This window comes from Polypterus senegalus, chromosome 6 (genome assembly GCF_016835505.1).
Source record: "Polypterus senegalus isolate Bchr_013 chromosome 6, ASM1683550v1, whole genome shotgun sequence".
NCBI lineage: Eukaryota > Metazoa > Chordata > Cladistia > Polypteriformes > Polypteridae > Polypterus > Polypterus senegalus.
The window spans coordinates 34,211,609-34,223,653 of NC_053159.1; the positions used below are offsets into that span (position 1 = coordinate 34,211,609).

The 12,045-nt window shown below is 39.9% G+C and overlaps 2 protein-coding genes across 2 annotated transcripts in view; one reads left to right on the forward strand and one right to left on the reverse strand.

Moving 5' to 3' along the window:
* LOC120530493 (claudin-16-like) overlaps positions 1–273 on the forward strand; it is a 42,830-nt gene extending 42,557 nt beyond the window's left edge. Inside the window, exon 6 of the mRNA XM_039754924.1 lies at positions 61–273. Within this exon, the coding sequence (XP_039610858.1) occupies positions 61–273 (213 nt within the window). The remainder of the gene's footprint in view (positions 1–60) is intronic.
* A 9,717-nt stretch (positions 274–9,990) lies between these two features.
* LOC120530948 (claudin-16-like) overlaps positions 9,991–12,045 on the reverse strand; it is a 55,891-nt gene continuing 53,836 nt past the window's right edge. Inside the window, exon 6 of the mRNA XM_039755790.1 lies at positions 9,991–10,157. Coding sequence (XP_039611724.1) covers positions 10,069–10,157 — 89 coding nt within the window. The 3' untranslated portion in view covers positions 9,991–10,068. The remainder of the gene's footprint in view (positions 10,158–12,045) is intronic.

Below are 12,045 nucleotides of genomic sequence, written 5' to 3' on the forward strand. Positions count from 1 at the left end.
GCTCTCCTGTTTGTTTATTGTGTTCACAATGTCAACCAGATACTGTTGCTTCTCTTGTAGGTCATTCTGGGAATCCCTGGTGTCACCTATGAACTGGGCTACTCTTACTGGTTTGCTATATGTGGTGTGCTTTGTGAGGTCATGGTGGGTATTCTGCTGCTCATCATTTGGCGCCATAACAACCAGCAGCTGAACAGGAGAGAGCATCAGAGGTGTATGCATCCGCCAGTGAAAACACTATGTCTGGGTGCAAATACCAAAACATACCTGTAAAATTCTGTATTCTTAACATTCTTGCCACTTTTTGTGCATCCTTGTGTGTGTAATATAATGCCTCTGTGATAAGCCCTAAATAAAGATTGATTAAAACTAGGACAGCAGAACCAGTTTACAAAGTTGCCAAGCCCTCTAAATTTCCTTATATGATTTTAAGCAGAAATGTGTCGTGGTAGGCATTTACTGTTTCCTAGCTCTCAGACACCATCCATCTTTGTGGGACTTCATTGTGCATTCATTCCACATGTTTTTGATTTACCTCTCACAAAATGTGTGACATGTTTAGAGGGTTATTAATATCGCATGTACACAGTACAGTGAAAGTCCTATTTGATTGTGCTAATTAACCTTCAACATATTGCCATGATTATTACCTTACCTCGACACTTCTGTGTTCCTCATCTGAAACATCTGAGAACATTGACAGATTAACAACCAGTAAATTCCAGGAATAGTCTGTAAACAGTATATTAAAAAAAGGCTACCATTACTTTAAGCTTTGCACAAATGTTTTAAAAATGTATATAAATATCTTAAAATGTTTTTCAGGATATCAAAGTGTGGGCAAATGTGACTGGATTGGGCAAGGGTTCGCCTGTACCCCAAGTATTTCAATTACTTTCAAAAGAAAAGGGCAATTGCAACATTCACAAAACGGATTGATTAGTGATTTACACTGTGCGACTTTTCAATTCCACCCGGGAGGGTAAACGTTAACATTATACAAAGTTATTGTCTGTAATACCTGCATTTTTATCAATCTTTAATTTAATATTGTTTATTATCAGTATGCTGCTGCTGGAGTATGTGAATTTACTATCTATCTATCTATCTATCTATCTATCTATCTATCTATCTATCTATCTATCTTAAAAATGGTCAATTTTAAATGAGTATGGAGGTATGTCCTCTAGTGGACAGCCTGTCCAGCCAAGGATGATTTTTGACTTATATTCGATCATTGCTGCAAGAGGGAGTTGTGTAGTTCTGTAGTTTGAAATACACTCACCTAAAGGATTATTAGGACCACCATACTAATACGGTGTTTGACCCCCTTTCGCCTTCAGAACTGCCTTAATTCTACGTGGCATTGATTCAACAAGGTGCTGAAAGCATTCTTTAGAAATGTTGGCCCATATTGATAGGATATCATCTTGCAGTTGATGGAGATTTGTGGGATGCACATCCAGGGCACGAAGCTCCCATTCCACCACATCCCAAAGATGCTCTATTGGGTTGAGATCTGGTGACTGTGGGGGCCATTTTAGTACAGTGAACTCATTGTCATGTTCAAGAAACCAATTTGAAATGATTCAAGCTTTGTGACATGGTGCATTATCCTGCTGGAAGTAGCCTTCAGAGGATGGGTACATGGTGGTCATGAAGGGATGGACATGGTCAGAAACAATGCTCAGGTAGCCCGTGGCATTTAAACGATGCCCAATTGGCACTAAGGGTTCTAAAGTGTGCCAAGAAAACATCCCCCCCACCATTACACCACCAGCACCAGCCTGCACAGTGGTAACAAGGCATGATGGATCCATGTTCTCATTCTGTTTACGCCAAATTCTGACTCTACCATTTGAATGTCTCAACAGAAATCGAGACTCATCAGACCAGGCAACATTTTTCCAGTCTTCAACTGTCCAATTTTGGTGAGCTTGTGCAAATTGTAGCCTCTGTTTCCTATTTGTAGTGGAGATGAGTGGTACCCAGTGGGGTCTTCTGCTGTTGTAGCCCATCCGCCTCAAGGTTGGGCGTGTTGTGGCTTCACAAATGCTTTGCTGCATACCTCGGGTGTAACGAGTGGTTATTTCAGTCAAAGTTGCTCTTCTATCAGCTTGAATCAGTCGGCCCATTCTCCTCTGACCTCTAGCATCAACAAGGCATTTTCGCCCACAGGACTGCCGGATGCTGGATGTTTTTCCCTTTTCACACCATTCTTTGTAAACCCTAGAAATGGTTGTGCGTGAAAATCCCAGTAACTGAGCAGATTGTGAAATACTCAGACCGGCCCGTCTGGCACCAACAATCATGCCACGCTCAAAATTGCTTAAATCACCTTTCTTTCCCATTCTGACATTCAGTTTGGAGTTCAGGAGATTGTCTTGACCAGGACCACACCCCTAAATACATTGAAGCAACTGCCATGTGATTGGTTGGTTAGATAATTGCATTAATGAGAAATTGAACAGGTGTTCCTAATAATCCTTAAGGTGAGTGTAGATTGATCAGGTTCAGTAAATGGCTTTGTAATTGCCTTATAAAATGTGCCTTTCCTTTATTGATAAGTTTTTTATCTTTGCATACTGCACCTTGCAAACAGCCCTGCAGCCTCGGATAACCTGAGTAATTCTGGTCAGACAGCACTTGCAAAGGTCTATACTGTTAAATGAGATTACTGCCTAAAAAAGGTAGCATGGTAACTTGGTAAAGTGCATACTATTTCAATTGTATCTGAAGTACAAAAGCCAGGAGTAAGGCTCTTTGCTGCCTAACATTCCAAGCTTTAATTTTTATTTTATTTTTGGTCTGGATCATCAAAAAGTAGAGACTTTGATGTAAAAAAAAAAAAAATACTAATAATTGCATGACAGCATTGTGAATGACACTGAGACCTCTCCCGTTGACGAATGGGGTCTTGTAAGAAATTGTGAATGAAGTTTCTTGACAACAAAAAAACATAAAGTATGTGGGGTGAAGTCTATTTTTGTTACCTTTAGCTTTGATGGTACATTAGGGATTCTCCATGGTAGGCAATAGAGCTGTCAGTTCAAATGTTGCTGTTCAAATATAATTACAATTTATTTTAAAATGGTTTTATTCAAAAGCAAAAACTGACATTTGATTGTAAAAAAAACAGTGTGTTGTTTTATCTCCAGATGCACTGCGCAAAGTTGTAGTATTTTACGGGTATGTTTTTGCACTTCACTTCAACAATCAGTCTTTTGGTCATTTTGAATGGTTAGCATATTATCTTCATTAATAACTACCTTCCCAATGTTTTCTTTTTTTTTTTTTCTCTATTCCATCGTGCCTCATCAGTGTCAGCCAACATGCCATGCCCCACAGTTAGTCTCAGTCTTACAAGGCTGCTGGTTTGGTACATAATGCCTAAAACAATGAAGTATAATTAAAAATATTCAGGCCACCTTTTTTAAAATATTGCCGTATCTCTAAAAGAGAAAAAAAAAATAGTAGGCAGATTGTGTGGACCCTGACTGTATACTGTGACGATTCCGCTTTTCTGGATGAGTCCAGACTGTTTTTCTTATTCTGAATGGAGTGATATTAACCATAACCATAAAAGTACCCATGAAAAGAAACTTAAATTTTTACAAGCCACATGTGCAGAATTGCAATATTTAAACTTATGATACTTTTGCAAAGCATGAAGCGTTTATAGAAGTATTGTTGCGTGTGTCCCATTTGTGGTACTCGGCTGGCATCTTACACTGCAAACGTATTGTGACGTATTAAGGACAGCTATGAAAAATGGAAAACAGGGTGAGATGGAGCCCAACTTTGTTTTGCCCAGTGGAAAGCACTTTTTATAAGGGCACAGGACATTTGAGCAACAGGTGTGAGGGATAGGGGTTTCATGCCCAACAGGCTAAGCAGTTTAAGACTTGGTCAATTACAGTCAGTAGCAGACTGAAAACAAGATGGCAGTGCAGATGGCAGTCCCTTATATAATGTGAGCTACTCAGGATTTTTGTGGCTGTTATATTGGACACAGCCATCAGCAGTGTGTCTGTCTGCGGAGAGAGTGTTGACCTTGTCGAGAGGTTTACTTACCTTAGCAGTGACATTCATGTCTCTGGTGACTCTTCCTATGAAGTCAGTAGACGGATTGGGAGAGCACATTGGGGGGGTTATGAGGTCGCTGGAAAGGGGTGTGTGGCACTCTCGGTATCCATGCAAAAGGACGAAGGTCCCAGTCTTTAGAGTCCTGTTTCTTTCTGTCTTGCTATGTGGTTGCTACATGGACGCTATTCAGTGACCTGAGACAAAGACTGAACTCCTTTGGTACTGTGTCTCTCCGGAATATCCTTGGGTACTGTTGGTTTGACTTTATGTCGAATGAACGGTTTCTCATGGAGTTCCGAATGAGGCACACCTGCATTGTGAGGGAGTGTCAGTTACGGCACTACGGCCATGTGGCACATTTCCCTAAGGGTGATCCGGCTCGTAGGATCCTTATTGTTGGCGACCCGAGTGGCTGGACCAGGCCAAGGGGTCGCCCATGTAACACCTGACTGCGGCAGATAGAGGGTCATTTCTGGAGGGTGGGACTGGACCGCGTGTCTGCCTGGGGGGGGGTTGCCAACCGGGATCCTGAGTTGTTTCGTTGTGTAGTGGGTGCGACAACGCACTGTACCAGTGTATGCTCCCCAAGTTGACTTGACTTGTTTTGATAAGAAGCACACCTTTTTTGTACTATATTAGCCTTCCGTGAAAAGACAATGGGAAAAGCACTGGGGAAAATATAAGAATTTCAGCGAATACCAAGTGGAGGCAAAGGAAAAGCATACTATTTGATCAAATAAACCGTGGTATAATCAACAAAAGGAAGTTGATCGAGTGACATAGCGTGTCGGAGAAACTTGAAAGCTCAAGTTCAAAAAGTTGTACAGTGCCGGAAATAAAAAAGAAGTCACATATCAAAGTCGCCGTGAAAAGGCAAGTCGTAGCCCACCGTCTGAGTGTCATATGAAAGCTTGTTAGGGTACAGAGAAAAAAAGCACACAGTGGGGAAAAAAGCAGGAAATGTCAACTTTAATCTCAAAATTTCCACTTTAATCACGTAGTTTATTTTGTCATTAAAGTAGAACATCATAAACTTCATCTTAAAATCGATTAATCTACTAGTTTCTGAAATCCCATCGTAACTAAAGTAGCACGTTAAATGCTTTGTATTTGATCTTATATGTGCTGTATGTGTGTGAATCACTACGTGGTTCTTAAACCGGCTGTCTCTTCCTCTGACAGGACACAGAATCCATTACATTCGTGATATTACAGCTGTCTGAATAATTAAAATACTGAGATGTATACGTGATATCATTTTCATGATGATAGGAATGAAAGCATGTTATTAAACATGGGAACACAGAGGTGCAGTGATTGTGCGCGACCTCCAATTCCAATTCCTGTCCTTACTTTTCTTTCGCCAAATACCCAATCGCCACACAATCAGCTCTGTAATAGACGTTAAGCCATCTGTAAGCTTACAACGACAATTCTTCAAAACTTTTAAGGAACATTGAAATATCTTCATAGTAAGTGTTTAATTATTCTATCCATCTATCCTTCCAGTGTCATGCCAGCCCACCAAGAACACAGGTAGGATCAATCTGTGAACTAGCTAGCGCTGCGGCACCGTGTCCTCACATTTTTAATTATTAACAATACAGATTATTTAATATTTAAATGAAGTTAAAGTTTTATCAGTATAATATAATCAACATATTTTGCTGCATTTCATCTTAAAAATGATATTGTCATCATATGTAAATACATGCTTTATAAAGTGGCGCAGGTTGTGCAATATTATAACTGTAGTGCAAGTTTACAGTGAGGCGAAACAGTTCTACAAGGAGCACTTGATGGACTGATTGATTGTTTAAAGTTCTTGAGATGAAACAGTTTCTGAACCATGAGGACCGTACAGGAAAGTCTCTGAAGCCTTTTGCCGTGGCTGAGGCAGCATGTGCTTGATGCTGTATCCCGATAATTCTCTTTCCGATCAGCTGCTGCTGTGATTCACACTCAGATACAGTGATATAAATACTCTGAGTGGTGCAGTGAGAGTAATATGGAAAAAGATGATCCACTGTGGCAACCCTTAATGGGAGCAGCTGAAAGAAGAAAAAGAAGGTGCAGTGACAGTAACAATGCTAAAGCAGTCATGGTATTTGGAACAGTTTGACCATTCTGTGGACCATTATATTGTTACTGGTTAATTACAATCAGAGGCATCACACTAATAAACAATATGCGGTTAATTTCAGTGTATCCACATCAGGGATGTTGATCTGAAAAAGAAAGAATAACCACACAGGAACAGTAGCACTGCTTTGACACTGGATGCCGCCAGTCTGCGGCAGTGAGCTACCGTGGAAATGTGTATGGCTTTACGCCAAGTTTAGGTTTTATACATTGCGATTTGAACGTGGAAATGTTCTTAGGCAACATTTCTGTGTGTACGGACCATTTATACATGAGGCCCCAGGGCTTCCAGATTTCACAACAGTACGTACATAAGCACCAACTATGAGATATTTGAATTTAACAACTTGTCCATAATGCTATTTCACAAAATCTGATGAATGCGGTTGTGTTTTTTATTATATTGGTAGTTTGGAGGCTGTTGGGGAATAAGAAGTACTGTAGCCCAGAGGTTCTCAAACGTGGTCCTGGGGTCCCACTGTGGCTGCAGGTTTTTGTTCCAACCAGATTCTTAATCAGTGACAACACCTGATAACACTGATTTCATTTAATTAGTTGGTATTTATTTTCTCTTTTTCTACATTCAGAACAGCACAGCAGCATCATTTTTACATTTATAAGCCATTTTGAAATATTTCTGCTTTTGCTATAGATTTAAATGCTTATCTCTTTTGTTGATTTCATTATATTTTCCCTTTCTCTGTGTAGTTTCCCCATTCGTTGTATCTTATTAATGATAATTAAAAACAAGCAGAGCAGACACTCTGGCAAACAACACTGAATAATCAAAGGATGCAACTACTTTAGCATCAGACCCACTAATTAATAAATAATGGATTAATTAAAACAATTACAATGCCAGGAAAAACAGAATGAAAATCATGGTGAAAATATTGTTAAAAAGAAAAAAATACATTACAGTGATCCCTCGCTATATCGAGCTTCGAAATTTCACGGCTTCACTCCATCGCGGATTTTAAATGTAAGCATATCTAAATATATATCATGGATTTTTCGCTGGTTCGCGGACTTCTGTGGACAATGGGTCTTTTAATTTATGGTACATGCTTCCTCAGTTTGTGTGCCCAGTTGATTTCATGCAAGGGACGCTATTGGCAGATGGCTGAGAAGCTACCCAATAAGAGCACGTATTACGTATTAAATAAAACTCTTCAATGATATACGATATGCTTCCCACGTGGTGCTTTGCACACTTCAAAGCTCTAACAGCCCGTATTGATTTTTGATTGTTTGCTTTTCTCTGTCTCTCTCACTGACATTCTCTTCTCCTGACAGAGGAGGTATGAGCAGTGGGGCTGTTTGCTTAGAAGATACGGACGCGCCTGTAAAAAATGCTGAAAGGCTACCTTCACATTGATCCCTTCATTGCGGCTGCTTTATCGCGGGTGCTTCGTATACTTAAAAGCCCAACAGCCCTATTGATTTTTGATTGTTTACATTTCTCTATCTCTCTGACATTCTCTGCTAATGACGGCACTCCTTTGAAGAGGAAGATATGTTTGCATTCTTTTAATTGTGTGAAGGAACTGTCATCTCTGTCTTGTTATGGAGCACAATTTAAATTTTTGACTAAAGGGTGTTCTTCCATGTCTAGAGGGCTGTAATAATGTTAGAAAACGTATTTAGAAGGTCGTAAACAGGTTTTCAATGCTCTAACTGTGAAAGTATTAGATTTATAAATAAAGAATACTATTTCGTGGAAATTCATGTATCTGTCTGGAGCGGATTAACCGCTATAAACGAGGGTTTACTGTATAACTGTGCAGAGAATATTTATTTATAAACAGTGTGGGAGAGCTTCTAAGGGCTTAAAATATATAAAAATAATCATACAAACATATGGTTTCTATTTCGCGGATTTTCACCTATTGCGGGAGGTTCTGGAACGCAACCCCCGCAATCGAGGAGGGATTACTGTATTCCCATATTACTGCTTCATACAATTTATTTATTTTACCAAACTTAGTTTTCTATTTTCTATATTGTTCCCAAAACACAGAACTTCAGAAATAATATTTCACTTAATTAGCCCAGAAGTCCAATTAAAAACAGACGCTGGTTAGAACAAAAGCCTGCAGTCACATTGTGTCCCCAGGACCGAGTTTGGGAAGCACTGCTGTGTTGTCATTGATGTTTTTAATTGTATGAGTTCCGCAACATCGTTAAGGACAGTGAAGAATATGAACCCAGATCCCTGGTACTGTGATGTAGCTGTTCCTATGTTCAGACTTGACATTGGTTTTGTGAAATTAAAAGAAATGGAGCCTTGGTGCCCCAAAGTTTATTTATTTTTACAACAGATATTTAAAGGTTTCAATCAGAAGTTGTTTGATACATGAAATTCAATGGGTCAAAAACTAATGGCCACAGATTAACACTGCTACAACAGATATGTTATAAACAAGAATGTAATGTTAGATGTATAATCCACAACATCTAAAGCCTTACTGCATTCTGATCTGTTAAGAAATGTGTATGTTACATTATTTTATTGCCATCAAGTAAACTTTGAAAAACAAAAAGATAAATACAATATTGAAACATCACACATGGCAAATAAAGGATTATTTCCTTATCCAAAATAAATTTCAAGTCACTGGATGCACTTTCCAGTCTGCAAACCAGTGTGCATAGATTTGCAATATAGAATTAACTGCTTTAAATAATGCTTATCATAAAAGGCACTATAAAATACTAATTGATTGTGCATATGTGTTGGTTTCTGCTTACACTACTGGATGGCTGAAGGCAGCTAATGTCCACATTTTGTGAGTTCCAGATATAGGAATTAAACATCACTCATTTCAAATCGTTTTACTGGTATCTCAGGAAGGTTTAATTTCAGACATGTTTGTCATGATCAGACAGAAACCCCAGCAGGGTCTGTCCTCTTAAGATGAAAACTCCCCAAATTTGGATGCACAGAAGGCTGCCATGGAGCGCCTTAGAAGTTCACTTCCATGCTCTTTGAGAACCACCAGATTTCTAGATGAGACTGTGTGGATGCACCATCTGTGAAGAAGCTGAAGGGCATAAGACAGAAATTGAAGCAGTGTGTGTACGTACATGCATAGTGTAAAGACGATACAGAGACTGGTGAAATAACAGCGTCCTGATCTGAGATGACATGAAGCCTAGAAGAGCTAGTGGGACTTGGCCTAGTTGAGTTACCAGAGGAGACTTATTGGTTGGAAGAAATTTCTAGAGGTACTGTGGAGCTTCAGTAAGCAATGATACTCACATTGTGCAAAGCATATTAACCACATTTTAGATATAACAGGTATAAATGCATTAACACCCTCTTAAGATAGTCACACCGGGCAGCTGCTTGAGTAATTTTCCCATTTCTTCCTTTGAGCATCATGCCCATTCCATAAGAGAAAATTCCATCTTCATGACTTTTCCTGGTTCCAGAAGCAGAACCCTCCCCTACATGGCGTGTCCTAGCTGGAGGGAATCCCAGCAGCTGGCCAAGGAATTTCCTTTTTCTTCAGATTTTATTCAATTTTCAGCCTTAAATACATTCAGATGTTCCTCTGTTTGTTATTAAAAATCAATTTAAAAGTATCTACAATGATCTTTTTTCACAACAGAAGCTTAAAAACCCATGTATCTTGTTATACAAACATCAGGAGAAGTGCTGACATTTTGGCAGTTTCTTATTTACTGTATCTATACACATTTCATAGCGGCCCTAAATATACTGTCTATATTTTTTCTGTACATTTCAATGGTTGAGCTGCTACACCAGTGTCCTGACTCTCACACTAAGCAACCACATTCAGCTTCACCTGTCTTATTTACAGGCCACCATTCTCATTACACTCTGGAATCCATGGCATATATCTTGCCAGCAGCTGTCCTTCCATATTGGTATATTGACCTGTGATATCGAGATGATCTGGCATCTGAAAAATAAAACATATGGTGTCAGTGCTGAGTAGGAGAGTTTGGCTGGGTCTGATGGAATTTAATGTATTTCTAAATTAAATACATTATACATTAATTAGGACTGGATGTCCTAGCCATCCAAAATGCCTCATGTTGAAGCGAGGTGGCAATTTATTTTTTCTTCATTCCATTTCTTGTTATACACACATCACAACTGTTTGTTACTTTCCTTAGTTACTTTACTTTCCTTTATTACTCTGCAATTCCAAGCTAGTTGAGATGCCACATGTGGTACCTGTCTTCTAAAGTTTCAGTCATCTCATTATCTGGGGTTCGTCAGGGGTGTGTTCTTTGCTCCTACTCTGTTCAATGCTTGTATGGACTGGGTGTTGGGCAAGGTTGTGGGGTCCAGCTGCTGTGGGGCATCTGTTGGTGAAGAAAGATTCACGGATCTTGACTTTGCTGACGATGCTGTGATCTTCGTGGAATCAATGGAGGCTCTGATCAGGGCACTCGAGAGACTGAACAAGGAGTCTGAATGTCTGGACTTGCAAGTGTCCTGGATAAAAACCAACATCCAGGCCTTTAATGACCTCCATCAGCAGTATGTCTGTCTGCAGAGACAGTGTCGACCATGTCGAGAGGTTTACCTACCTTGGCAGTGACATTCATGTCTCTGGTGACTCTTCCTATGAAGTCAGTAGATGGATTGGGAGAGCATGGGGGGCCATGAGGTCGCTGGAAAGGGGTGTGTGGTGCTCCCGATATCTATGCAAAAGGACGAAGGTCCAAGTATTTACAGTCCTGGTGCTTCTTGTCTTGCTATATGGTTGTGAGACATGGACGCTATCCAGTGACCTGAGACGATGACTGGACTCCTTTGGTACTGTGTCTCTCCGGAAAATCCTTGGGTACTGTTGGTTTGACTTTGTGTCGAATGAGCAGTTGCTCTTGGAGTCCCGAATGAAGCATATTACCTGCATTGTGAAGGAGTGTCAGTTACGGCACTACGGCCATGTGGCGCATTTCCCCGAGGGTGATCCGGCACATAAGATCCTCATTGTTGGGGAACCGGGTGGCTGGACCAGGCCTAGGGGTTAACCAAATAACACCTGGCTGTGGCAGATAGAGGGTCATTTCTGGAGGGTGGGACTGGACCGCGTGTCTGCCTAGGGGGTTGCCAACTGGGATCCCGAATTGTTTTGTCATGTAGTGGGTGCGGCAAGACACTGTACCAGTGCATGCTCCCCAACTTGACTTGACTCATCAAGGAGTGGGAATGGGAGATGCCTATTCTAGAAATATAAGGTTCAAGACCATTCCATTGCATCCACCAGCACTCACAGAAGACTAATATGGTGTGGTCAATTTGTGTCACAGGTAATCTTTGATCTTTGGGCATTCAGAAATTATTTGGTGCTTATGACCTTTTACATCTGTCATTTGCTGAGAAAAATAATTAATCTTTATTTAATATAATGCCCCTTCATAAAGTAAAGCGTCAAGAGGCACTTTGCAAAGCAAACAAGAATCCATTCCACTGTTCAGAAACTGAGAAGTAGATCATAATTGCCCAGACATGAATGAGTGTAGGTATATACCTGAGTGCAAATAAGCACTGTGGCTGCCTAGCAGTAAATAAGATGACTAACTTTTGAAAAGTGTAGCCACCTCTTTTCTTTTTGTGAAAAATGGTAACACAATTGTTAAAGGTATAATATTTGAAAATTGCATTAAGTTTCAAAATGCTTCAGGTTTGCAGTTGAACCAGAAACGTTTGACATGATATCAGATATATAAAAGTAAATATTTGAAAGGTCAACCAAATCTTTCACCCAAACCAAAATGCTAACTAAAAATCAGAGTCTAAAGTCTTTGCCAGAAATTTGTAATATGAATTACTCA